This window comes from Vicugna pacos, chromosome 29, assembly GCF_048564905.1.
Source record: "Vicugna pacos chromosome 29, VicPac4, whole genome shotgun sequence".
Classification (NCBI taxonomy): domain Eukaryota; kingdom Metazoa; phylum Chordata; class Mammalia; order Artiodactyla; family Camelidae; genus Vicugna; species Vicugna pacos.
The window spans coordinates 250,344-276,739 of NC_133015.1; the positions used below are offsets into that span (position 1 = coordinate 250,344).

Below are 26,396 nucleotides of genomic sequence, written 5' to 3' on the forward strand. Positions count from 1 at the left end.
TGTTGGCAAATCGACCCTAAAGCACCACATGGAGCAGAAAGAAGAGAGAGGGTATGGGCTGGGCAGTAAGTGTGACACTAACCACCCAGGGCCCACTCCACCAGCGTGGACCCTTGCTGTAAGCCCTCAGGAGGCCTGGATCACAACCTGGATGCCCCCCGTGTACACACATGCACAGTGACACACTGTCTCACACACGAGCCCTGAACCTCGACAGAAACCCGACTGAGCTGGTGGGGCGCTGGGCGGGGGGCGAAGGGACCCTATCCCAGGGCCATTCCAGGGCAATTAACCACGTGGCTTTATCTCTGTGTGAAAACTGCCCCAAACGAGTCACGTCACACGTGAGCAAAGTCGTGCAGCCCTGAGAACCAGGTAAAACTGCCCCAGGTAACCATCCAAGGTCCATGTCTTTCTTCCCAAATCTTTAAAGTATGTTACCCAAAGGTATTTTCTGAGGTCATCTGCTTTCCAAGTATCGTCTTTGGTTCTTCTCTGAAACAAAAAGCATAAAGTCAGAATCATTAAAGTTTAAAAGATCGAATTTTGTTGCTCCAGGGAGCTTTGTCACTTCCAGTCAGTGGCAATCAGCCCTTCATATGCCAGAAAACACAAGTCTCTCTACAGGAATTAAAACTACCACCAACACAGATCTTAAAACCACCCACAAGTGATCACAAGCTACTTCATAATGTGACATTCACACGCTCCCAGGCTCAGGCCCCCCAGGGACTCATGGCAGGTGGCCCCCAGGTGCTGAGAGGACACCAGCCCATGACACGGGTCCCCAGCCGCATGCAAGACACGGCCTGGTGAAAACAGTAAGACGGGACTAAGGGCATTTCTGGTGGACTGCTCCCCTTCCCTTGGAGAAACACGGCCCTAAGGGCACAGCTGCAGGGCAACCTGGAGTGCTCCGACTTTAAAGCCAACATGTCCCAAATGAAGACAAAACACAGAAGTCTTCCTGGTGATGTGAAGATTAGGGAAGCAGAAGAAAATCACAGCCGCTCACAAATACACTAGGCAGAAAGGAACAAAAAGCAAGCCGGTGGAAGAACCTGGCCAAAGAGTGGCCACAAAACGCGTCGCCCTCTACCGTCACGCTGACTAGGAAATGTATTGTTCGTCCGGAAAGCTGGTCGATTTAACAAAACGGGTCACAGGAAGATACAGTTAAGAGGATCAGCGCCCAGCACGGCTGCAGCTCACAGCTGCTGAACTTTAAAATCCATTCTCTCAAGTTAAGGCTCCTTAGAGAGGTTAACACGTGACCTTTTCCGAACAAAAGGTCCAAACCCGAGGAAGAGCATGTGCCGGCAGCGCGGTCACCCAGCTCCAGGGCCGGACAGCAGACCGAGGGCGTCGGGAACCCATCGGAATGTCTCTCCAAGTGGCTGTAATCATAGCACTTGTGTCAAAAAGTAAAAATCTTGAAGGCAACAGATCTCCAGCAGAGATCCCAGGGTTCTCCACCCGCCTCCTACGTTCCCACCAACCAAAGCTCAACTTCAGGTCTCAGTCCTTCACTTTTCTTTCTTTCCCTTTTCTCTTCACACTTTTTAAGCCGTAAAATGACAAGCACCTCGTGCCCACCACAGCTCACTGTCACACGAGTTCAGCAGCGCCAGAGTGCACGCGGGGACACGGCTTCAGACGGGAGCCGCCCTCGCCCGTGCTCCCCGTCTGCCTCGCGGAGCAGCAAGTGCAGTTAAAACCTACTCCACAGCCGGAGGCCGCGTGTCCTCCGTGAAGGGCACTGCCTGAACAGTAAACACTCCGATCCAAGGAGCAGCCAGTCTACCGCGGGGACCTCAGCTGGCACCCCACGTGCGTGTCGTCCTGTGCGCGGGATGGACAGACACAGGGAGCGCTCATACGCAGCCCAAGACTTGGCTGCTGTCCAGGAGCTTCTACAGCAAAGCCCTGCTGGGCGCCCAGTGAGAACCCAGGCAACAGGCAGTCCGTCTACCTCCGCGGGGATAAAGGGGTCACACTGCTTCCCTCCCTTCCCATCCACGCAGGGCCCACAGCTCATCCTGAGACTGCGGGAACCAGGGGAGGGCCCCCAGGGGGCAGGGGTGTCAGGCCACAGGCGCGGCCCCAGGTGGGCCCAGGGAAGCAGCGCCGTAGACCCCAGTGCCCTGCCTCGGGGCCCACATGACTATGCAGGGTCCACCTCCCTGCACCATGTCTCTCCTGAGCCAGGCACAGGCCGTCCAGCCATGGCCTCACCCCCAGGGTCATGTTTGGGTCTCTAGGCGGCCCTGCTGGCCCTGTTTCCCTTTTGGAGAAAAGTGGTTTCCCCAGTTTCCCCACCCGAACAGCTCAGCCGCCCGGACCTCCCCACACACCCCAGCTGTGACTTCCACCAGCTGCCCCGGCAGTGCTGTGCTCACGGGTGTCCCATCAGGCAGCACCGGGCAGCTACCTGCCCCGCAGGGGCCTCCACTCCTGCCTCCAGCGCCCTGCACCACCCGGGCGAGCAGACCTCTCCCTCTGCCTGCCCGCAGCTGCCAGTCACTGAACCAGTCCGCAGGTCAGAGGGCAAGGCTGTTTCGTTCTCCATCAGTTGGGTGAAAACGGCTGTCCCTGCTCCCTAGACTTGAGGCCAAGCAGGATCCGTCTCCAAGCACCTCGGTGCAGGTCTTGGTGCCCGGACAGCCAGCCAGGGGCGGGTCCACTCTCAGATCAGACACGGCTCTTCACCAGGTCCCTGCATGTCCTCCTCTAACTCATGCCCTGCTTCCACCCTCCGGTCCGGGCCACTGCCACCCACACCCGGCTAGACTAGCATCTCCTGACCTGCCACAGCCCCGGGGCAGGGTCCCCGCATCACCGCGACTCCCAGGACCACAGGGGCACAGGATGCTGTCCACCCCCAGAGGTGACAGACCACCCTAACATTTGCTAAAAAGTCCCGAAGGGGGAAAGGCTGCTTCACACACCGCTTTGGGGTCAAGACAGTTCCCTCTTGCTGTCTTAATCTTTTAAAATTATGCCTGATCCCAGAATTCTTTGAATTATCGAATTCAGTGACTGAGGAAGCGCTCCCTAAACATGGCTACTGTCCTTTGTTCTCACTGCAGTGAGGCTGCGGGGGAGACGCGGGCCCCCGCCTCTCCAGGGCTGCCCCCATGTCCACTCCTGTCCACCCTGCATGGTCTGCTGACACCAGGCCTCGCCCCCAGTCCATGGGGCAGATGCTGGGCCTGGCCATTCCCATGTAAGCAAGGTAAGCTGAAGTGTGCTCTTTCACCCAGGTAAAACAGGTGTACAACACTGTGTAATACATAAAGCACTCACAGCACTGCCTGGTCCTACCAGCAGGTGTGCTGCCAAGGAGACACGAGGCATGCTCCGTGTCCCAGGGACGGCCGTGAGCACCCAGGGCGGGGAGGCCTTGGCCCTGCTGCATTGCACTGCCGGCGTGTGAGCACAGACCGTGCGTGTGTGTGTGAACACAGAGTGTGTGTGCATGTGTGAGCGCAGTGTGTGTGTGTGCATGTGAGTACAGTGTGTGTGTGCGTGTGAGCACAGTGTGTGCGTGTGTGTGAGTGCTGTGTGTGTGTGTGCATGAGCACAGTATGTGTGCGCCAGTGCAGTGCGTGCGTGAGCGCGGTGTGTGTGTACGCACAGAGTGTGTGTGTGTGTGTGTGAGCGCAGAGTGCACAGATGCTCAGAGGAAGGGGAAGGGCTGGCACAGGACATGGGCCGGAAGAAACACCATCAAGAAGCTGGTGCCGCCTTGACCCTTCCCTTTGCGTCAGGAGACAAAGTAGTAACTCCACGAAGTCACAGTAATTACACAATCAGGTTCTAACAACCGGTGGGTTAACTTCCTAAGAAGTAAGAGACCGGCTTAAACTGAGAACTAAGGTGCACACCCATCAGCTGCCAGCGAACATTAGCCCTGAGGTCGTGGCTTTTGTGACTTTAAATGTTTAATAAATATGTACCAGAAAAAAATCCCAAAAGTGACCCAAAAATAACACAAACTGTAATAAACCAGGTGAGTGATCTCAGCCAGACCACAGAAAAACACTGGAGGGAAAGGAACTCACGGGGGTCCCAGAGGCAAACAGGTGTCTGAAAGGGGTGTCTGATGACTAGTGCGAGGACTGGTGGAGAGGAGCCCTGAGGGGCTTCGGGGCTTGTGCTGGAACCTCTGCTTCCAGCAGGACTCTGCAGACAGTGCAGGCGGCCTGACAGGGAACCAGAGCAGAGGACCAGCAGAGAAAACCCTTGGAATGACAGAACTTACACAATTAATCTGGCGCTTCGCACAAATATGAAAGATCAGTGAGAAAAACAAACATGAGAGAGCAAAGAATCAAGATAAACAAATGGAGAAAAGGATCCTAAAAGGAAATGTGACCAAGAAAATAAAGAGAAATCTTTATTTTTAAAAAAAAGGCATAAAAGGAATATCTTTCAACTTTTTCTAAAATATTATAAGCACAAGTTAAACAAATGCTGCAAAAAGGAACGATATAAGAACAAGAAAAAATCCTCGATATTAAAATTAACAAAGTAAAACATTAAGTAGATGACCCTAACCCTAACCCTAAACCCTAACCCTAGCCCTAGCCCTAACCAACCCTAACCCTAACCCTCTAACCCTAACCCCTAACCCTAACCCCTAACCCTCTAACCCTAACCCCCTAACCCTAACCCCTGACCCTGTTCCTGACCCTAAACCCTGACCCTGACCCTAAACCCCGACTCCGACTCTGACCCTGTCCCTGACCCTGACTGTACCCTTACAATCACCCTGGCCCTGTCTCTGATCCTCACCATCACCCTGGCCCTGGCCCTGCCTCTGGCCGTATACCTAGCCATCCCGGCCTTCACCCTGACGCTGACCCTTTCCCTGACCCCGGCCCTTGTCCTGACCCCTGACCCTGGCCCTTGTCCTGACCCTTTACCTTGGCCCCTGTCCTGACTCCTGACCCTGGCCCTTGGCCTGACCCTTGACCCTGGCCTGACTACTGACCCTGGCCCTTGCCCTGACTCTTGGGTCTGGCCTCATCCCCTGGCTCTGACCCTTAACCTGACCCTGGCCCTGATCCTTACTACTGATCCCTGACCCTGACCCAGAGTTGTTCTATAAGGGTGAGAGGAGCCTATTCCTCCTCCTCCATCCTCTTCTTCCTCCTCACTCCCCTCCTCCCTCCCCCTTCTCTCTCTACTTCTTGTTTCTCTTTGTTGTCAAAGAAATCCCTGTTCAAACACTAGCTCAACCCAGTCTAAACAACAACTACTTCATAGGCCACACATGAGGAAGAATATACAGACATTTCATTAAAATATTTCAGAGAAGTCACTAAACAAAAAGTACCAGAGTAGACTCTTAAAAACATAAACCCTGAGATGGAGAAAATTCCAGAATTATCATATTATTGTATTCAAAGTGTATAGTGCTCAACAAAAATTTATGAAGCATAAAATGCAAAGAAAAAGTATACCCACTGACAGATGAAATTATCAGTTAGTATCCCTGAGAAACACTAAAAAGTATAAGACATATTAAACAAACACCAAAATGGCAAAAGTAGGTCCTTCCTTCTCAGTAATTACTTTAAATCTGAACTCTCCAATCAAAAGAAAAAGCCTAGGAGAATGGGGTATAAAAATACATGCTCCAATATTTACTGTCTATAAGATCACCACTTTAGAGCCAGACAAAAAACGGTGGAAAGTGAAAGGCCAGAACAAGCCATTCTATGCAAATGGTAAACAGAAGAGAGCTGGGGGGGCTGAACTAGTATCAGATAAAATGGACTGTATGTCAAACCGTTACCATGAAACAAATAAGACATTATGTATTGATAAAAGGGTTTTGGAAAATTTCACACTTATCTAGAAGATGTAATAAACATCTAGACCCCAAATAGCAGAGCCCCCACAGACATGAGGCAGAACTAAAGGGAGAATGTGACAGTTCTAAAATAATAGTTGAAGACTTCAGTACCCCTTTCAATAATACATAAAACATCTAGACAGAAAATCAGTAGGGAAATGAGTGAATTAACACCATAAAGCAACTAGACCTCACAGACATACTCAGGCGGCTACACCCAACATCAGCAAAATAGACATTCTTCTTATAAGCAGATCAGACTTTCTCCAGAAGAGACCATAAGTTAGGGCACAAAACAAGTTTCAATGTATTTAAAAATGTAGAAGTCACACAACATCTTTTCAGACCACAATGGAATGAAGCTAGAAATCATTTACAGAAGGAAAACTGGAAAACTGACAAATATTTGGAAACTAAATCGCACATAAACAATGAGTCAAAGAAAAAAAATCACAGGAAAATTAGAGAACAAAGACAAACGACAGTAAAAGCAAAATATACCAAAACCTATGGAATACAGAAAAAAATAGTGCTCAGAACGAATTTATACCAATTACTCCCTAATCTGAAAAAGGTGGAAGGTCTCAAATCAGCAGCTGACTCTTACACCTTAAGGAACCAGAGAGAGTGTGACCTAAAACCTAGGCAGAAGGAAGGAAATAATAAAGATTAGTGTGGTGGAAAATGAAATACAGAATGGAAAAATGGTATCAGTGAAACACTAGTTGAATCTCAGAAAAGATCAGCAAACTGACAAATCTTTAGCTAGACTGACCAAGGGGGAAAAAAGATGGAAATAAATAAAATCAGAAATGAACATGGGCTGTGTGATGATAAGCAAATACTGAGTAAACACAAAGGTCTTAATTAGCTCTATCTGATCAGAAAAAAAAAAAGGACATGAACATGGAGACAGTTCTACCGATGCCACAGAAATAAAAAGGATGACAAGAGGTTACTATGAACAACTGACTCTACACCAAACAGATAATTCAGATTAAATGGATAAATTCTGGGAAATACATATATTATGAAAACTGATTGAAAAATAGAAAACCTAATAAAACCCATACTAAGTAAATAAATTGAGTCAGCTATCAAAAGCATCTCAACAAACAAAAGCCCGATTGGCTGGCTTCCCTGGTGAATTCTACCAAACATTTTAAAAGGAATTAACATCGATTTTTCTTCAGACTCTACCAAAAAATAGAAGAGGAAGAAATGCTTTCTAACTCTTTCTATAAGGCCCATTTTACCCTAATACCAATACCAGACTAAAAAATCAGAGGTAAAGAAACTACGAGCCAATATCCCTTACGAATATAGATGCAAAAATCCTCAACAAAATACCAACAAACTGAGTCCAAAAATATATTTAAAGGGTTACACACTAGGACCCTGTGAGATTTATCCCAGGAATGAATCATTAGAAAAATCAATCAATATAACACACCGTATCAACAGAATAAAGGGGAAAAGCCACTAGATCACCTTTCATAAAGACAGTCAGCAAACTAGCAAAATAAGGAAACTTACTCAACATGATAAAGGACATTTAGGAAAAGCTCACAGCGAACATCAAATTCCATGATAAAAGGCTGAAAGTTTTTTCCTTAATCAGGAACAAAACAAGGATGTCTGCTTTCACTGCTGCTATTCAATATTTACTAGTAGTAGGTAAGAAGAAAAAGGAGGCATTCAAACTGGGAAGGAAAAAGTAAAACTCTGTTCACAGATGACGTGATTCCCATGGGTAGAAAATGCTGAAGAATCCACAAAATAACTTAGTATCAGAGCTAATAAAGTAAGCAAAGTTATAGAGTACAAAATCAACACTCAAAAATCAGTTGAGTTTCTACATGAAAACAAGGCACTTCCTGAAAAGAATATTATGGGGAAGGGTCTAAGACTTCCCAGACCCCTCAACAGGTGGACGCTCACTTGCACACACCTGCCAGGTCCTGCACCAGTCCTCCTCCTCCCCAGACTCTGCAACTTGCAGGGCTGCATCAGAAAAGCCTGACCATCTGCACATTTCCTCCCTTCTGCCAAATCCCGTTCTCCAATATGACCCCTGATCCTTGTTCCTGTGGCCATTCTCCTTCTCAGCCTTCGTGACACAGGGCTGGGAGGAAGTGGTGGGGGTGCTCCTTCTCTCCTCCAGCGGACGCTGCTACAGCTGCTCTTAGTTTGGCTGCTAAGTGCTCTTGGTGACACCCCTCCCTGGAGAACTGCCCTCCAGTGACAGGAGACCCCACGAAAAGCCTGGGAGGTTACAACCTGTCCTGGGGCCAAGAGGGTGACCCCCACCAGTAACTGACTAACAGGAGGCACAGGAGTCAGCCACCTGAGAAGCAAGATGGTGGAGCAGAAGGACGCTTGTAGCTCACCCTCTCCCACAGATACACCAAAACTCACATCTATGGACCCGTTGAGCCAATCAGAGCACCTGTCGAACTCCGACAGAACATCGCCCTCTTCGAAAGACAAAGATGCCAAAAACCTGGTAGGAGAAAAGGAAAAAAGAAAGAAGAAAAAGCAAAACAGTGCAGGACTGGTCCCGCGGGGAGGGAGCAGCAAAGGAGGAATAGCACTTGTTCGCTGGGTCTCCCCCCTCCAACAGAGAAGCCAATCGTAAGGGAGCATTTAATACCAACACAGAAAGATATGGCTGCCCGTCACTGCCCACCAAGCCAGCTTCTGCCCTGTGGTGTGATTTCTGTCTTGTTGTCCTAAATGCCCAAGTTAATGTGGCCCGCTTTGAACACTCAAGCCACCTCAGACTTCAGATTCATGAGTTAAGCACATCTTCCTCCTTCCCCTCACTTCCATCCCTCCTTCCTTCTTTTCTCTTCCTCTCTCTCTCTCCTTTGTCATTCATTCACTTAGCTTATAAGGCCACTTCATACTGCCTCAAGGACCGAGTGATGCCTTCTCTCTCCAATTCCAAGTCCACACTGCACACACTGAGTAGGCCATCTTTTCTCCAGCCAGCTGTGCCTGTCTTAGGTTGTCCTCCTCTGAGGATCTTACCCGTCACTGGCTATCCAGCCGTCCATGCTGGACACATTGGGTAGGCCATCTCCGGTCCAGCCGGCTGTGCCTGTCTTAGGTTGTCCTCCTCTGAGGATCTTACCCGTCACTGGCTATCCAGCCGTCCATGCTGGACACATTGAGTAGGCCATCTCTTGACCAGCCGGCTGTGCCTGTCTTAGGTTGTCCTCCTCTGAGGATCTTACCCGTCACTGGCTATCCAGCCGTCCATGCTGGACACATTGGGTAGGCCATCTCCTGCCCAGCCGGCTGTGCCTGTCTTAGGTTGTCCTCCTCTGAGGATCTTACCCGTCACTGGCTATCCAGCCGTCCATGCTGGACACATTGGGTAGGCCATCTCCGGTCCAGCCGGCTGTGCCTGTCTTAGGTTGTCCTCCTCTGAGGATCTTACCCGTCACTGGCTATCCAGCCGTCCATGCTGGACACATTGAGTAGGCCATCTCTTGCCCAGCCGGCTGTGCCTGTCTTAGGTTGTCCTCCTCTGAGGATCTTACCCGTCACTGGCTATCCAGCCGTCCATGCTGGACACATTGGGTAGGCCATCTCCGGTCCAGCCGGCTGTGCCTGTCTTAGGTTGTCCTCCTCTGAGGATCTTACCCGTCACTGGCTATCCAGCCGTCCATGCTGGACACATTGGGTAGGCCATCTCCGGTCCAGCCGGCTGTGCCTGTCTTAGGTTGTCCTCCTCTGAGGATCTTACCCGTCACTGGCTATCCAGCCGTCCATGCTGGACACATTGAGTAGGCCATCTCTTGACCAGCCGGCTGTGCCTGTCTTAGGTTGTCCTCCTCTGAGGATCTTACCCGTCACTGGCTATCCAGCCGTCCATGCTGGACACATTGGGTAGGCCATCTCCGGTCCAGCCGGCTGTGCCTGTCTTAGGTTGTCCTCCTCTGAGGATCTTACCCGTCACTGGCTATCCAGCCGTCCATGCTGGACACATTGGGTAGGCCATCTCCGGTCCAGCCGGCTGTGCCTGTCTTAGGTTGTCCTCCTCTGAGGATCTTACCCGTCACTGGCTATCCAGCCGTCCATGCTGGACACATTGGGTAGGCCATCTCCGGTCCAGCCGGCTGTGCCTGTCTTAGGTTGTCCTCCTCTGAGGATCTTACCCGTCACTGGCTATCCAGCCGTCCATGCTGGACACATTGGGTAGGCCATCTCCGGTCCAGCCGGCTGTGCCTGTCTTAGGTTGTCCTCCTCTGAGGATCTTACCCGTCACTGGCTATCCAGCCGTCCATGCTGGACACATTGGGTAGGCCATCTCCGGTCCAGCCGGCTGTGCCTGTCTTAGGTTGTCCTCCTCTGAGGATCTTACCCGTCACTGGCTATCCAGCCGTCCATGCTGGACACATTGAGTAGGCCATCTCTTGCCCAGCCGGCTGTGCCTGTCTTAGGTTGTCCTCCTCTGAGGATCTTACCCGTCATTGGCTATCCAGCCTTCCATGCTGGACACATTGGGTAGGCCATCTCCGGTCCAGCCGGCTGTGCCTGTCTTAGGTTGTCCTCCTCTGAGGATCTTACCCGTCACTGGCTATCCAGCCGTCCATGCTGGACACATTGGGTAGGCCATCTCTTGCCCAGCCGGCTGTGCCTGTCTTAGGTTGTCCTCCTCTGAGGATCTTACCCGTCACTGGCTATCCAGCCGTCCATGCTGGACACATTGGGTAGGCCATCTCCGGTCCAGCCGGCTGTGCCTGTCTTAGGTTGTCCTCCTCTGAGGATCTTACCCGTCACTGGCTATCCAGCCGTCCATGCTGGACACATTGGGTAGGCCATCTCCGGTCCAGCCGGCTGTGCCTGTCTTAGGTTGTCCTCCTCTGAGGATCTTACCCGTCACTGGCTATCCAGCCGTCCATGCTGGACACATTGGGTAGGCCATCTCCGGTCCAGCCGGCTGTGCCTGTCTTAGGTTGTCCTCCTCTGAGGATCTTACCCGTCACTGGCTATCCAGCAGTCCATGCTGGACACATTAAGTAGGCATCTCTCATTCAGCCAGCTATGTGACATTTCTCACAGCTTGTTTATCAGTTCAACCCATGGTTTGTTCTCTACAGCCTTCAGGCAGGGCCTACAGTTTCCTGATAGCCAGTTGTTGTCTAATATCAACAACCACCCGTCACTTATACTTTTTGTGCCTTTTGCCTTTATGCCTCAGGACATCGGCTCAATTCACCTTCCAGAAATTGAATTTGCCTGTCCTCCACTATGATATCTCAAAAAGACCTCAGCTTTATCTTAAGACTCAGCTGTCTCTACCATCTGAGATCTCTTGATCTAGTCAGGGCAATACAGGGGTAGGGGACTAAGAGGTACAAACTATCAGATATAAAATAAGCCACAAGGATATATGGTACACCACAGGAAAACAGGCCAATATTTTAAAGTAACTATAAGTGGAGTATAACCTTTAAAAACTGTTAATAACTATAGTGTACACCTATAACTTATATAATACTGTACAGCAACTATGCTTCAATAAAAAATAGTAATTTAAAAAACCAAAATACAAACATGCTATATGAATGCCTCCACGAGAAAAACACTAGGTTGGGAGTCAGGAGACCTAGGTTTCAAGTCCTGCTCTGGGGGTCATCCAACATATGACCTCTGGGTTTCTATTTCCACATCTATGAAACAGACATTAGATTTGATGATCTCTGAAATCCCCTTTCTGCTTGAAATGCATATTGGCCTGTAAGGGACTGGATTTTCAATTTAAACCCCTGCAGCCCTGCAGAGAGTTCTGAAGCTACAAAGCCCCAGGACACCTTTTCCCTGTCTTCTAAGCAGCCCACAGGCTGTGTCTCAGATTCCCACACTGGGTGCCCAGGGGCTCGGCTGTCCTGGGGAACGCCTGAAATTTAGGCAGGGGCTGCTCTGGGACTCAGGGAGCAAAGGGTGCAAATAATAAGATGAAATGCTGTGATTTTCACTGAAAAGTACCACATCCAAGCAAGGCTAGTGTTCACACTTGCTCCTTAGCTTGGAGGTCTTTCCTGGAAAAGAAAAATCGCCAGCAAAACCACAGTCCCTAATCAGCAGGCCCCAAACCCAATCTTTCAGCAGGACGAGGAAGGTTCAGGGAAAGCCAGAGCTGTACTTCCCCGCCCACAGCCCACCGTGATCCAGCCCAGCGTCAGCTCCAGAGGTTAGGAGGGGAGAGGCAGGCCGCTTACAGCCTCCTCCTGCCTGACCCAGCTTCACATGGATGGAGAAAGAGAACCCGCTTCTGGATTCTCAGCCTGCACAAACCACAGCTCCTCTGATTCTACCCCTTAAATCCAGTCTCCATCAGGAAGCAACCAAGAAAATGTGTTCTGTCCCGAGGTTGATTCTGGAACAAGGGAGGTAGGCGACCTCCAAAGAATCCAGAACAGGGGAATGTCTTCAGCTACAACAGAGGGCACTTGCGCTAAATGTAACGGCTCTGCTTCATGAGTTTAATAATAATAAAGAAAAGCCCAGAGAGCAGAGCCACTGACTAAAGCAGCTGTGCAAAAGGAGAAGACATCCTCTGTGGAAACACTGCTCAGTGATCTATCAGTGAGGGTACTTATGCTCAAAACTAAGTTACATAAACAAGGACCAGAGTCAATACAATGAGGCCTGTACCCCTACCAAGCATTGCTGAAGGGGAGCCGCTTGTAGCTCCAAAGACAACAGCAAAGTTTTATCAAGTAAAAAAGCAGAAAAGGGGAAAGTGAAAACGTAACCTGTTGTCACAGATATTTGAAGTATTTGAAAACAAATCCGACCAGAATGAGCAACTCACCATTTAAAACATAATTCAAGAAATTGCAAGGAAGTATTTGAGAAGGAAACACAAGTAAAAAGGGCAAGAGTTCTACCCTGGGAACAGTGAGAAAATCTGGAAACAATGTGTTCGTGTCCTGGGGGGAGAAAGCTAACCCTGAAGAGATGAGAGAGGCACTTACAGAGAAAGGAGGACTAGCAGGTAAGGGGAGGTGAGATGGGGCCTGGGATAAAAGGGACCCATATCAGTGAGGAGCTTCAGAAATCTAAGTGCCAAAAAACATGCAAAGACCACGTACACAAATTGTCTGCGGGGAGACAGCCCGGTTCCCACAAGGAGGGCCATTGCCATTGGCACCGAGCAAAAGGATAAGATGTGATTCCACCCTGCCCGGGGTCCCTCTGCCCTAGTCCTATCTTTTACACCTGAAACAGGAAACTCTTCTTGGAAGTAAACAGAAGAAGCGGGGTGAGAAGTGTCAGGCTTGAGCTGCCTGGCACTGAGGGCAATTAGACTAAAGTGGAGGCGGCACACACAGTGAGATATTCTGGGGAAATGCTTATTTTCAAGAGAAAAATGAGACTTTGGTCTCAAAGAAGAGGAGACTAGGCATAGCCCAGTGTGAAGCCTGAGGAGGGGGCAGGAGGGATGGGAGCTGCCCTCCTATGGCTGCCACAAGCTGGAGGGAGAACCTGGCATGTGGGGTCCACAGGAAAGGGATGGGCACGTCCCCCAGGGTGAAGCTGTGCCCCAGGGTGAAGCTATGCCTGGACACAGCAGGACTTAAGCTAAGGTATCCTTCCTCTGCTAGTCACTCACACCCTAGGTGGACAAGAAGATGTCTCCTGGAGTTGGGAAGGAGGAAGAGAGAAAGGTAGCACTACGACATGCCCGTTCACTCCTGCATGTGTGATCCAGCCCAGCTATGAAGAAGTCACTGGCATCACTGCCACCACCCTGGTCCTGGCCCTCATTATTTCTCCCTGGACCATCATGATTAGAGTCTTCTTCTACACATCCCTTCTGACCTAACTCTCCCTACACCTCAGCCCCACCAAATCTCTGCCACACTGCTTGCCACCAGAGTACGCTTTCCAATGCACAAATCTGATAACGTCCTTTCCTGCTTAAATGTCTACAATGCCTCCCACTCTCTTCAGCGGTCAGCAAGCTGAAGCTGACCTGTGGACCAAATCCAGCCTGCAAGTGACAAACGGGTTTAATGTGTTTGAAGATCTGTAATAATAATAATAATAATAATAATAATAATAATAATAATAACGGTAATAAAAATTAATAATAATACTGGAATACTACTCAGTCATAAAAAAGAAGGAAATAATGCCATCTGCAGCAACATAGATGGGCCCAGAGATTATCTATACTAAGTGAAGTCAAAGAAAAATATATGCTATCACTTATATGTGGAATCTAAAATATGACAAGTGAACTTATTTATAAAACAGAAACAGGCTCACAGACATAGAAAACAAACATGGTTACCAAAGGGGAAAGGGGGAAGGGAGAAATAAATTAGGAGTTCGGGATTTGCAGATACAAACTACTATATACAAAATAGATAAGCAACAAGGTCCACTGCAGAGCAAGAGTACTATATTCAAAATCTTGTAGTAAACCATAAGGGAAAAGAATACAAAAAAGAATACATATATCCGAATCACTATGCTGTACACTAGAAATTAACCAAACACTGTAAATCAACTCTACTTCAATTAAAGAAAGAACCGTAAAAAAATAAAAATAAAAAAGGAATATTTGACAGAGATGTTATGTTCCCTGCCAGGTCTGAAATATTTACTATCTGGCCCTTTTCAAAAAGTTTGTCACCCCTTATAACTTTGGCAAAGAGCAAAGCAGCCAAGTATACAGTAGATCTTTCATGATCCTGCCCCGCCTGCTCCTCAGCACCCTCCGCCCCGCTCTCCCGGCTCTGAGCCCCCCGGGGACGGAACCTTACCGGGCCCTGGTTCTCACGGTGATCTGTCCCCTCGTCCGTCCGGGAAGGCCAGCTCCTGGCGACGACCGCTGACTCAGGCTTCCTCGGGAACGGCACCTCCGGAAACAGGGCACTTCGGCCGCCCCTCGCAAGTCTTTTCTTTCTTTACACCTATCGGGCCATGAATTCACAGGAGTGGGTTTCCACGGGGCTGGCTCCTTCCCCTCGGCTCTCACGCCGCCCGCCTCTGGCCGCAGCAGGCTGGCGCCTCACCGGAGCCGTCTATGCCTTCCCTTTCTCAGACCGCTTCCCCGACACGTGTCAGGAAGCGCTCCCGCTCCGGCGGCGGGAACCGGGCCCTTGTTCGTTCACAGCGATGCCAGCAGTGCGCTGAGTGCCGCCAACGCTGCCTCCCGCCACCGCCCGCCTCCTACCGCCGCCGCCCGCCGCCGCTGCCTCCCGCCAACCCCCGCCTCCCGCCGCCGTCTCCCGCCGCCCGCCGCCACCTGCCGCCGCCCGCCGCGCTCCCGCTCCGCGCGGCGGGAACCGGGCCCTTGTTCGTTCACAGCGATGCCAGGAGAGCGCTGGGTGCCGCCGCCGCCCGCCGCCGCTGCCTCCCGCCACCGCCCGCCTCCCGCCACCGCCTGCCGCCGCCCGCAGCCCGCCGCGCTCCCGCTCCGGCGGCGGGAACCGGGCCCTTGTTCGTACACAGCGATGCCAGCAGCGTGCTGGGTGCCGCAGCCACCGCCCGCCGCCCGCCGCCGTCTCCCGCCTCCCGCCGCCCGCCGCGCTCCCGCTCCGCGCGGCGGGAACCAGGCCCTTGTTCATACACAGCGATGCCGGCAGCGTGCTGGGTGCCGCCGCCGCCGCCGCCGCCGCCCACCGCCGCTGCCTCCCGCCACCGCCCACCTCCTGCCGCCGTCTCCCGCCTCCCGCCGCCGCCTGCCGCCGCCCGCAGCCCGCCGCGCTCCCGCTCCACGCGGCGGGAACCGGGCCCTTGTTCGTTCACAGAGATGCCAGCAGCGTGCTGGGTGCCGCCGCCGCCGCCCGCCGCCGCCGCCTCCCGCCGCCTGCCGCCGCCCGCTGCCGCCCACAGCCCGCCGCGCTCCCGCTCCGCGCGGCGGGAATCGGGCCCTTGTTCGTTCACAGAGATGCCAGCAGCGCGCTGAGTGCCGCCAACGCTGCCTCCCGCCACCGCCCGCCTCCTGCCGCCGCCGCCCGCCGCCGCCGCCCGCCGCCGCTGCCTCCCGCCACCGCCCGCCTCCCGCCACCGCCTGCCGCCGCCCGCAGCCCGCCGCGCTCCCGCTCCGGCGGCGGGAACCGGGCCCTTGTTCGTTCACAGCGATGCCAGCAGCGCGCTGAGTGCCGCCAACGCTGCCTCCCGCCACCGCCCGCCTCCTGCCGCCGCCGCCCGCCGCCGCCGCCCGCCGCCGCTGCCTCCCGCCAGCCCCCGCCTCCCGCCGCCGTCTCCCGCCTCCCGCCGCCGCCTGCCGCCGCCCGCAGCCCGCCGCGCTCCCGCTCCGCGCGGCGGGAACCGGGCCCTTGTTCGAACACAGCGATGCCAGCAGCGTGCTGGGTGCCGCCGCCGCCGCCTCCTGCCGTCGTCTCCCGCCTCCCACCGCCGCCTGCCGCCGCCCGCCGCGCTCCCGCTCCGCGCGGCGGGAACCGGGCCCTTGTTCGTACACAGCGATGCCAGCAGCGCGCTGGGTGCCGCCGCCGCCCGCCGCCGCTGCCTCCCGCCACCGCCCGCCTCCCGCCACCGCCTGCCGCCGCCCGCAGCCCGCCGCGCTCCCGCTCCGCGCGGCGGGAACCAGGCCCTTGTTCGTTCACAGCGATGCCAGCAGCGCGCTGGGTGCCGCCGCCGCCGCCCGCCGCCGCCGCCTCCCGCCGCCTGCCGCCGCCCACAGCCCGCCGCGCTCCCGCTCCGCGCGGCGGGAACCGGGCCCTTGTTCGTACACAGCGATGCCAGCAGCGTGCTGGGTGCCGCCGCCGCCGCCCGCCGCCGCTGCCTCCCGCCACCGCCCGCCTCCCGCCACCGCCTGCCTCCCGCCGCCGTCTCCCGCCTCCCGCCGCCGCCGCCTCCTGCCGCCGCCGCCCGCCGCCTCCCGCCGCCCGCCGCCGCCTCCCGCCGCAGCCCGCTGCCGCCCACAGCCCGCCGCGCTCCCGCTCCGCGCGGCGGGAACCGGGCCCTTGTTCGTACACAGCGATGCCAGCAGCGTGCTGGGTGCCGCCGCCGCCGCCCGCCGCCGCTGCCTCCCGCCACCGCCCGCCTCCCGCCACCACCTGCCTCCCGCCGCCGTCTCCCGCCTCCCGCCGCTGCCGCCTCCTGCCGCCGCCGCCCGCCGCCTCCCGCCCGCCGCCGCCGCCGCCGCCGCCGCTTCGTGGAGCCGTTCGCGGGGCCTACCTTTTCGAAGAGTACCCATGCCCTCGATGGCTCCAACACCCCTTTTCTTCTGACTCCGCGTCCATGGGGCCCCAGGAGCCACTCCACGTTCGTGGAGAGGCCTGGAGAACACACAGCGCTCACCGCTCCGCTCCTCATCGGCGTAGGTCCTCTCTGGAAGCCACTGGAACAAGGCAGGGCCCGCCCCCAGGAAGGGGGCGTGGCCACGGCGCCCGCTCCAAGGACCCCGGGTCAGGCTGCCCTCTGCGCCGCCTGAAGAAACGCAGCCCCACTGTGATTGGATGAGGCAATGCACTATAATAAGATGAATGAATAAAAGCTATATAAATATGAGGCACACATTAAAGAAGAGACATGTTTACCACCAAGAATTGTGGAGTATTTCTTTACAAGAACATTTCAAGGCCCAAATAAAAATACTTCAGGCAATATATACTAAATCTTTTAATTTAAATAATAGTATAGAATCCTTCTCAGAAAGATTATTGTACATTATATCTATTATTTTACAATAATAGAAAATAAAATTAGTAATACAAATATTTAAAGCCAATCATCAGAATTAAATTAATATTTATTTATATAAACAATGTAAGTAAGTAAAAATCATCAATTCCATTTAATATAAAGTATGTTTCTGGAATGTAATTATTTTTAAATGAGAATTATCAATTTCAATTCAACCAATTCAAGTATTCATTCAGCCAAGAGAACAAAATAAGCCTCTTAAAAATTCAAGATTTACAAATTAATGTTAGAAATGTTTTCAGTATGTTAGACTATTCTGATCTCCACTGAATTACATCATACAAAGACATGTATCACTTGCTTTATAGTTTATAATCAAGTATAACTGGTCACTAAAATTCCTTGACCAAAATATCACTATGATTGGATGAGGCAATGCACTATAATAAGATGAATGTAATAATGGCCGCATCTTTTCAAAAACAGAATATGGAAGTTTTCATTTTCACAACTATGAATTTGGTTTTCCAAAATCTGGTTCCCAAAACCAATTTCTAAATGTTACAGCAGGGGGTCGGGGCAGTAACGGAAAGAAATGATTTAATGGACTCTGATGAAAAAAATAATGATCATAGTTTTTAGTTTGGAAAATGTATCTGGCGTTAGAGATACTCAGAAGTATGTAATGATGCTGGTGTGGGTGGGTGCTTGCCCAGGCCCAAGTGAGCAGAAGCAGAACTGAGACTCCTCTCCTGTCCTTTTGGACTCTCACCTCAGTGCTCCCTCAGCATCATTGCACCCATTCACCTCTCTGTGCTCTGTGTGGGGCAGTGGCAGGGTTGGGGACCCTGGTTCTCCCACGAGTCTGTGACTTGGGGGTGCTGCAGCTCCTGAAGTTGTGGGGTAAAGGAGGAAAATTGGGGTGGGGAGTCGGGCCCTGACCTTGCCCCCTGTCTCTCACATTCCAGGACTGCGCGGACTCAACACAAGGGCCCTCAGTGCCTCCAGGCTGGCCCTGTGCTCCTGGCCCTGACCGCTTCCCCAGGATTGAGCTGGGGGTGCCACTGGGCCCAAGCAAGAAGGTGTGGGATCTCCTCTCCAAAGGGAAGCAGCTCCTCAGGAAACTGGGCTCTGGGAAGAAGGAGTGAGGACGCCGTGGCCATCCCGGCAGCAGGAGTGGCTCAGGCCCCAGTGCACTCTCCTGGCTGCAGGGGGGCCCTCTTCCTCCCGAGTTCCCCTTGTGGCACTTGGGTGGGAGGCAGACTCGTTGAAGGTCAGAGCTCGACAAGTCTTCTGGCTGGGTGTCTTCCTCCTCCAGGAGGGGGACCTGAGCCCCAGCGTGGGGAAGCCAATCGGCCACGGTGGCTGAGCCTGAGCGCCTCAGTCAGGGCCTGGCCATGGACTTGGGACTCCTGGTTCGCCCACCTCCGCCTAGTGTCCACCATGCTGTGCTAGACCTGCCTTGGCCTCCACATGCCTGGGATGGGGACCCTGTGCGAGAGGGGCCTGTTCCTCTGGTGGCGCTGGCCACCCTCATCATGTCTTCCTCCCCTGAAGGAAAGTTTGCACTGGATTCTCCGGCAGGCGGGCGGGCCGTGTGTATATATGTACATACTCAGTGCCTCAGTCCAGCTCCCTCCATCTCGCCTCCACTGCACGGCGCCAGGAGAGGGGAAGGCCCTTGCCCAAGAGGCCTGAACCCGCCCCGTTTCACTCCCCCTCTGCCAGCCACCCTCCTGGCCCGAGACCCAAGACCCGGGGCCAGCAGGCTGAAAGCAGGAATTGGGTTTGCCTTATTTTGCTCATTGGATTCAACTTCTCTTTTGCATCATTTTCCTCTGGCGCCTGTCGGAGTCCGAGGGCTGGGGAAAGGGACAGATTTATGCAGCTATTTTCATACATTCCCTGTTCAGAACGGGGCGGGGGGCTCTCGCCCCTCACCCTAGCCACCCCACCCCACCCTCTGGCTGGGTGAGTGTCTCTCTGCATGTTTCCTTCGCTGTGGTGGGAGATTGTTTGACTGAACCCCCACCCCCACCTTGGTCTCCAGGGGTGTGGAGTGGTGAGGGCATTTGTTTAAACAGACATTTTATTATAATAAAGTCTATTTTCACAACACCCATGCTGGACTCTACCTGGGATGAGGGACTCCTGGAGGGGCTGGGTCATGGTGGGCTTTGACTTTGACTTTAGAACCCAGAAGTTAACAGCTGAGTGTGACTGGGGCAAAACTAATGAACACCAAGAAGACCAAGCAGCTCTGGAATTCTTTTCCTCAAAGAAGGTCTGGCAGCTTCCTGGGCTCCTGGTCGCAGAGCCAGGTCAGGGTCCTGGGGCAAAAGAGGCCTGGGAAGGGGGCGGGGAAGCAGGAAGAGAGCAGGCACCAGTTTCTAGGTAGGGGACTGAACACATACTGCAATCTTGAGTCTCCTGAACCAAATTCTAGTAGATGTAATAAAAACCAACCAAACACACAAACACCACGCATAGTTCCATTCGAGGAAGACTAGAAATGACAGGATTCCAGCAGACAGAGCAGATGGGAGATCGCACTTAGAAACCTCGAAACAGGGCGCGTGAGGGAGAGTTCTGCGTGGAGCTCCACGCTGAGAGGTGGCACAAACAGCAGAAGGACCACAGGGGCTGCTGACAGCGTGATTAGTTGAGGTTCTACATGAGGAGCCCCAGGTGGATGGCGCACATCCTCCTTCTCTCCATGGGCCAAGGGGCAAAGGTGAGGATGACTGCCTTTAGATGAGAACAGTGGGAATGGCAGCATGGATCAGAGACCAGACAGCACTTTAGGTGGCTGGCAACACTGGGCAGAAACAAAAAAACACTGCTCAGGTGAGGAGCTATCAAAATGCCACACGTGGTCCCCTCTTCCCTCTCTCACTGAAACCCTCCAAGCCAGCAGCAGTACCCACCCAACTGTTCTGCAAAGATTCTCAACTACTAAGGCAAAGAGACAAGATGAAACAAACAGGTCAATTTGGGAAGAATTGACATTTGAACAAATGTTGATCCACGAACAAATACATCTCTCCATTTATTTATGTCTTTAATTTCTCTTAGCCATGTTTTGTAGTTTTCAATACAGATCTTGCACATCTTTTGTCAGATTTACTCCTAATTATTTAGTATTTTTGATACTATCATAAATATAAATTTATATTACATTATACATAGTATTGTTACCTTAAATTTCAATTTCTGATTCTTTGTATTTTGGCTTTGTGTATTGCAACCTTACTAAACTCACTTATTCTCATAGCTTTTTTGTAGATTCTTTGAGTGTCTACTTATGTGATCAGGTTGTATATAAAAAAGTAGCTTTACTTCTTCCTTTCAAATTTTGATATTTTAATTTCTTATTCTTGACTCATTGCACTGATAGAACTTTGGTACAATGTTTAATAGAAATCACAGGAGTAGACTCACTTGCTTTGTTCCTGGCCTTAGGGAAAAAGTACTCAGTCTTTCACCAGTATGATATCAGTGATAGGTTTTTGGGTTTTTTTTTTTTTTTTTGTAGATGCCCTTCGTCAGGTTTGAGGAAGTTCTATTCCTGGTTTGCAGAGAGGTTCTAAAAAAAAAAAAAATCAGTAACAGATTTTGATTTTTTTCAAATGACCTTTCTGCATCTAATGAGAAATCATACTGTTTTTTTCTGTTTTTCTTTCCTAGTTATGGCAAATTTCATTGATTGATTTTCAAGTGTTCAGCCAACCCTTACTTTTCTGGGATAAATTCCATTTGGTCATGACTTGGGAGGAGGATGAACGCCTATTCCCCAGGATGTGCCCCTTTTATTGAGTGGAGACGTGTGTACAGGGCAAAGGTAAGGGGGTCATGGTGAGGATGGTGGGAGACTCATACGCTGGAGTAGAGAGACTCTGCGGTTACAATCTGGGCTCATCCATTCTTTGTTTCCCACCTGTTCCCAACAGTGGGTCCTCATCCATTGGGAAATCTCCATGTATCTCTGTCAAGACAAGAACTTCCCCTTGGGTCATGATACTCTAGTTCTCAGGGCAGAGGAAAGGACCTGTTATTTCTACTCCCAAACCTCCAAGGTAACATCCCCCCATGCAAACTTCTTCTGGCCTCGAAGAGCTGTTTCCCTGCCTTGCAATCCCTGCAGGACAGGCACTGATCTGATGAGGGCAACACCCTGCAGAGAGGAGGGCACAACTGGGAAGCTCTCCTTAGCCCCACCCTCTGCCCTTCCCTCCTCCCTTCTCAGTCTGTCTTCCCCTCACCATGTCCCAGGCTCTTTCTGTCTCCCTGGGGATTTCCCACAGCTCTTGTTATTTTCTGCTGTCCAACAATTTCACTTCTATGTCTCACTTCTGTGATATCTCCATGGTCAAGTTTGGCTGATGGATCCTGCAGCCCATCTTCATTCTGCTTTGCCTGAAATCAGGGCTAACATCTGTATTTCAGGAACAAGAAGTCTTCTGGTAATGGAGAACTTAACTGCAATACTAGATGCATAAAGATAATGGAGCAGTATTTTCCAAGTGCCAAAGAGCAAGAAATTTGAACTTGAAGTCTATACTTAGTCAAATTATCAGCCACATAACCAAAGCCTCCCACAGAAGAAGCACTTAATCCCCAGTGCCACGTTTGCCAAGGTTACCATTTTGATCTTTGGTAATGTTTGGTCTCATATTAAGAAACCAAGGCAAACATAATCTAAAACTGCAGATTATGTAAAACAAATCAAAGTTTGCTACTTTTGGTTAAGGTGGAGGGAGAGACTATTAGTTCTTCTCAGATAAAATTGTTATATTTTCCTGGTAAAACTATCAAACAGAGGGGCATTGATTTTAAGTAAAAGCCTCCTCCTCCTCAGCCCTTTCAGTTCCATTCCTCACTGGTAATAGGCTTCTGTGCCTGCTTCTAGAATTTCCTATGTATTTTTATATTTATTTATTTATTTTGGGGGATGCTGATCCTGGGATCAAACCATCTGTGCATTTTAAGATATGGGTGTGGGCGTGTGTGTGAGTGGTGTGTATGTGTGTCTGTGTGTTTTGTATGAATTTCATCATGCTGCATACAGTCTTTTCTAACTAGCTCTGTTCCTTCAGTAATACATCTTTCTGTATTGCTACATATAGACCTCCCTCATTTGTTTTAAAAGATGCATAAAACATTACCATTAGGTGGATGTACCACAATATGGCAACATTTTTTGATGGCTCTTTGACTTGTTTCTAGTCTTTTGGTTGTTGCAAATGAGACTGAAGTGAACACCCTTGTGCAGATATCTTTCTGTTTTCCTAAGAATGCATCTGAAGGAAAAATTCCTTCCTAGAAGTAGAATTGCTGAGTCAGAACAAGTCTACATTTTGGATTTTGACTGCCATTGCCAAATTGCTGTCCCATGGCATGGAACCAATCTACACTTATTTTTTCACATGGTTACTTACATCGGCATTATTAGTCCTTTTAAATTTTAACCAGTCTGATTGGTAAAGATGCTGTTGAATTCTTTTACTTTTGAGTTTAGTGCTTCTCATTTTTAGTGCTACTTTGTAGAACTTTGTCTTATGGAAGCTTACCACCCATCCCCCACCCCCACCCCCAATAACCACAAGTATAAATGGAGTTTACTGAATAACCATTAGACATTTGCATGATCATGTAATTTAACTTGTATTTAACTTTACCATACACCCTAAACAAATTTGGGAACCATGCTTTGAAACTAACATAAGTTTGAATATTCACTTAAATTTTTAAAAATCTTATTCATTAAATAAAGAGTGCGACCTTTCAGAAGGTTAAAAATGTCCAATGCTTTTCAGATCTATGAATCTACCTTCTAAAAAGAATAAAAAGAAGCGTACTAAAATTTTTTTTCTTTAAAAATACTTACCTTGAAAGCTTTTAAGGGAAAGAGAATGTTTATAAGTTCTGCAGAGAAACTTAAAGACCAAATCTGGATACATTCTTCAAAAAGAAAGTATTTAGGAACAAACCTAACAGGAAGGTAAAACAGTAACATTTCAATGAAGAATATAAAGATAGAAAAATAAAATGATGTACTTTATTATTCAAGAATGTAAACTCCATGAGAGCGAGTAATTTGTTAATTGCTTTATTCCCAGTGCCCAGAACAGTGCTGGCACAGAGCTGCTCAGTAAATACATATTAAATGAATGAATGCACATGGATGAGAAGATTTCATGTCATAAAGATGCCAATTGTCACCAAATTTATGTATACAATGAATACAATTTCAATAAAAATCTCATTTGGATTTCTGATGGAACTAGACATTAAAAAATTCACAAGAGAAAGCAAATATGTCAGAATGTTGAAGATTCTTTTTGGAAAAGAAGAATAGGAAGGAGAATTTATCTTGTAAGAAATCAAAACATTAGAAAGTTATGGTAATTGTAATGATGAGATATTGACATAGGACTCGATAAACAGTAGGTCAGTAGAATAGGATAGTTTAGAAATAGATACACATTTATGGTCAGTGATAAAAGTAGTGTCTCAATTCAGTGGAGACATGACAGATTATTCAATTAAAGACATTAGGACAACTGGTTATCCATTTGGAAAAAAATGAAAGTAGTCCTCTACCTTACACTATTCACACACACAAAATTCAGACATTTTAGCAATCTGAATGTGAAAAATCAAAGTAATAAGGTATTAGAAGAATATACAGGAGAATATGTTTATGATTTTGAAAAAGGAAGAAATCCTCTTAAACAAGTCTGAAAAGGAAAATCTACAGAGGAAAAGATTGATAAATTTAACCACCTCAAAATTAGGACCCTATGAAAAACATAAGTGAAAAATGACAAACTGGAAAAAATATTAGCAACATACATGACAGCTGACAGATTACTGTTTATCCAGAATACATAATAATTTTGCACATCAATAAAAAGAGTGATTATCAATAGGAAAATAGACGAAACTAAACACAGGAAATTTACAGAAAAGGTAATACAAATACAAAGATGCTTAATCTCACTATTAATTGAGGAAATAAAAAAAAAGAATCACAATAATGTGATTCCAATCTTTGCCTATGAGAATTTTAGTTTGGAGGACAGTTTGGTAATATCTATTAAATTTTTTTTAAATTTTTATTTATTTAATTAATTTTTTGTGGCAGAGGTAATTAGTTCTACTTATGTATTTATTTTTTGGAGGAGGTACTGGGGATTGAACCCAGGACCCTGTGCATGCTAAGCATGTACTCTACCACTTGTGCTGTACCCTTCCCACTATTAAAAATTTTAAATGCACAAAACCTGTGGCCCACCTCTCAATCTTTACCCTGGAGAACACTTGTGTGTGTGCACAAAGAGGCTCTTGCTACAACATTTTTAATAGTGAAAAATGGGAAAAGTCAACTTCCATCAATAGAAGAATGGTCGCATAATGGGAGGTGTAGATTACTCAACTAAAGAATACTAGGTAACAGTTAAAAAAGTGAGATAGTTCTCTAAGTAGTACATGATAGATCTGCAAGAGGTATGTTTGCGTGAGAGAGGTATGCCTGTCAACAGTATGTATACTGTGACATCATTTATGGGAAAAGTAAAGGGGGAAGGATATTTCCCACAGATCTATATCTATGAATGAATGTAAAGTGAAAAGATTTGGAAGGACAAACACGGAAATGGCAACAGCGTTTATGGCTCAGCAGTTGGGGGACGGGAATGTAGTAATTGGAAATGGTGTAATAACCTGATCTAGAGGGATCTTTAAAGTGATCTGTGATATTTCACATTGTAACTGACTATACTTTAATAAAAATAAATAAACGGACAAACAAAGTGATCTGTGCTATTTTAATTTTATTTGAAACATATCCAGATGTTAGTTACCTGCATAATTCAAAATTAATTTTTAAAATTTTAAAGAGAGAGAAAACAAGGTCTTTGGGCTGGGTGCAATTGGTGTGTCAGAGGTGTCATTGCCTCTGTCCCCTCCCCAGCTTCCAAAGCCTCCTTCACTCCAACCACACACACACACAGGAAGTCTGGCTGCAATTCCAACCGAAACAGTGTTAAGAAAGAATGAACTGTTTTCAAGCAGTAGCAGAGAGAGCCCGTTATCCCACAGACAGTTGGACTTCACCCTGGGGGTGGGGATGTTTGGGAAGGTCAGTGGGGGAAAGGAAGGTAGGGGTGTGGGTGGGGAGACTCCCTCAAAGGACTGTAGTCTTAGATGTGGCAGTTCCAGCAGTGCCCTCCAGAGGCCACCCCCAGGATGGGGAGCTAGCGGGTTATCTGCGGGACAAGGCTTGTCTGAATTACCTCCTCAGGGAGACATAGTCTCCTTCTGGTTACTCTGCATGCTGAGAAGCCCTTTGAGCCTCAAATACACCTGTTCCAGACCAATAAGGCTTAGATGAGAAATCAGCAGAGGTACAGACGGCCTTGGAGTGACCTCATTTGGGCCATTCTTAGTTGGTCGGAAACAGGGTAAAATCACGGAGCATCTGAAACCTTTGCACACAAATGCGGGCCCACAGCCCAGCAAAAGGCAGGTGGTTTGGGGATTACACAAAGAGAGAATTCTCTCTGCTCCACATGGATAGTGAAAGGCGTTTTAACATCATTCTTTGAAAAAGCTTTTTCAAACTGCCTCATCACCGCCCATGAAAAATCAGGGCATGTCTCCTGACGTTCATGAATCCCTGCAATGCTTCCTGCCTGGCACTTGGCCTCTGGGGCCTGTCCCCTCGGTGCACCTTCCATTCGGCTGCCCAAGTTAGCTTTCCTACTATTTTCTTTATTATTATTATTATTATTATTATTATTATTATTATTATTATTATTATTATTATTATTATTATTATTAGTGGAGGTACTGGGAATTGAACTCAGGACCTCCTGCATGCTAAGCATGT

General features: G+C 49.5%; 1 protein-coding gene and 1 non-coding gene across 2 annotated transcripts in view; one reads left to right on the top strand and one right to left on the bottom strand.

Moving 5' to 3' along the window:
- LOC140690213 (cytoplasmic dynein 2 intermediate chain 1-like) overlaps positions 1-17,160 on the bottom strand; it is a 51,199-nt gene extending 34,039 nt beyond the window's left edge. The window contains 4 exon segments of the mRNA XM_072951692.1: positions 442-495; positions 8,282-8,366; positions 14,653-14,802; positions 17,036-17,160. Coding sequence (XP_072807793.1) covers positions 442-495; positions 8,282-8,366; positions 14,653-14,802; positions 17,036-17,100 — 354 coding nt within the window. The 5' untranslated portion in view covers positions 17,101-17,160.
- LOC140690298 (small nucleolar RNA SNORD44) lies at positions 6,686-6,746 on the top strand. The gene has a single exon (XR_012065511.1). It is a non-coding gene; the product is annotated as a small nucleolar RNA SNORD44 (small nucleolar RNA).
- Positions 17,161-26,396: the final 9,236 nt, after the last annotated feature.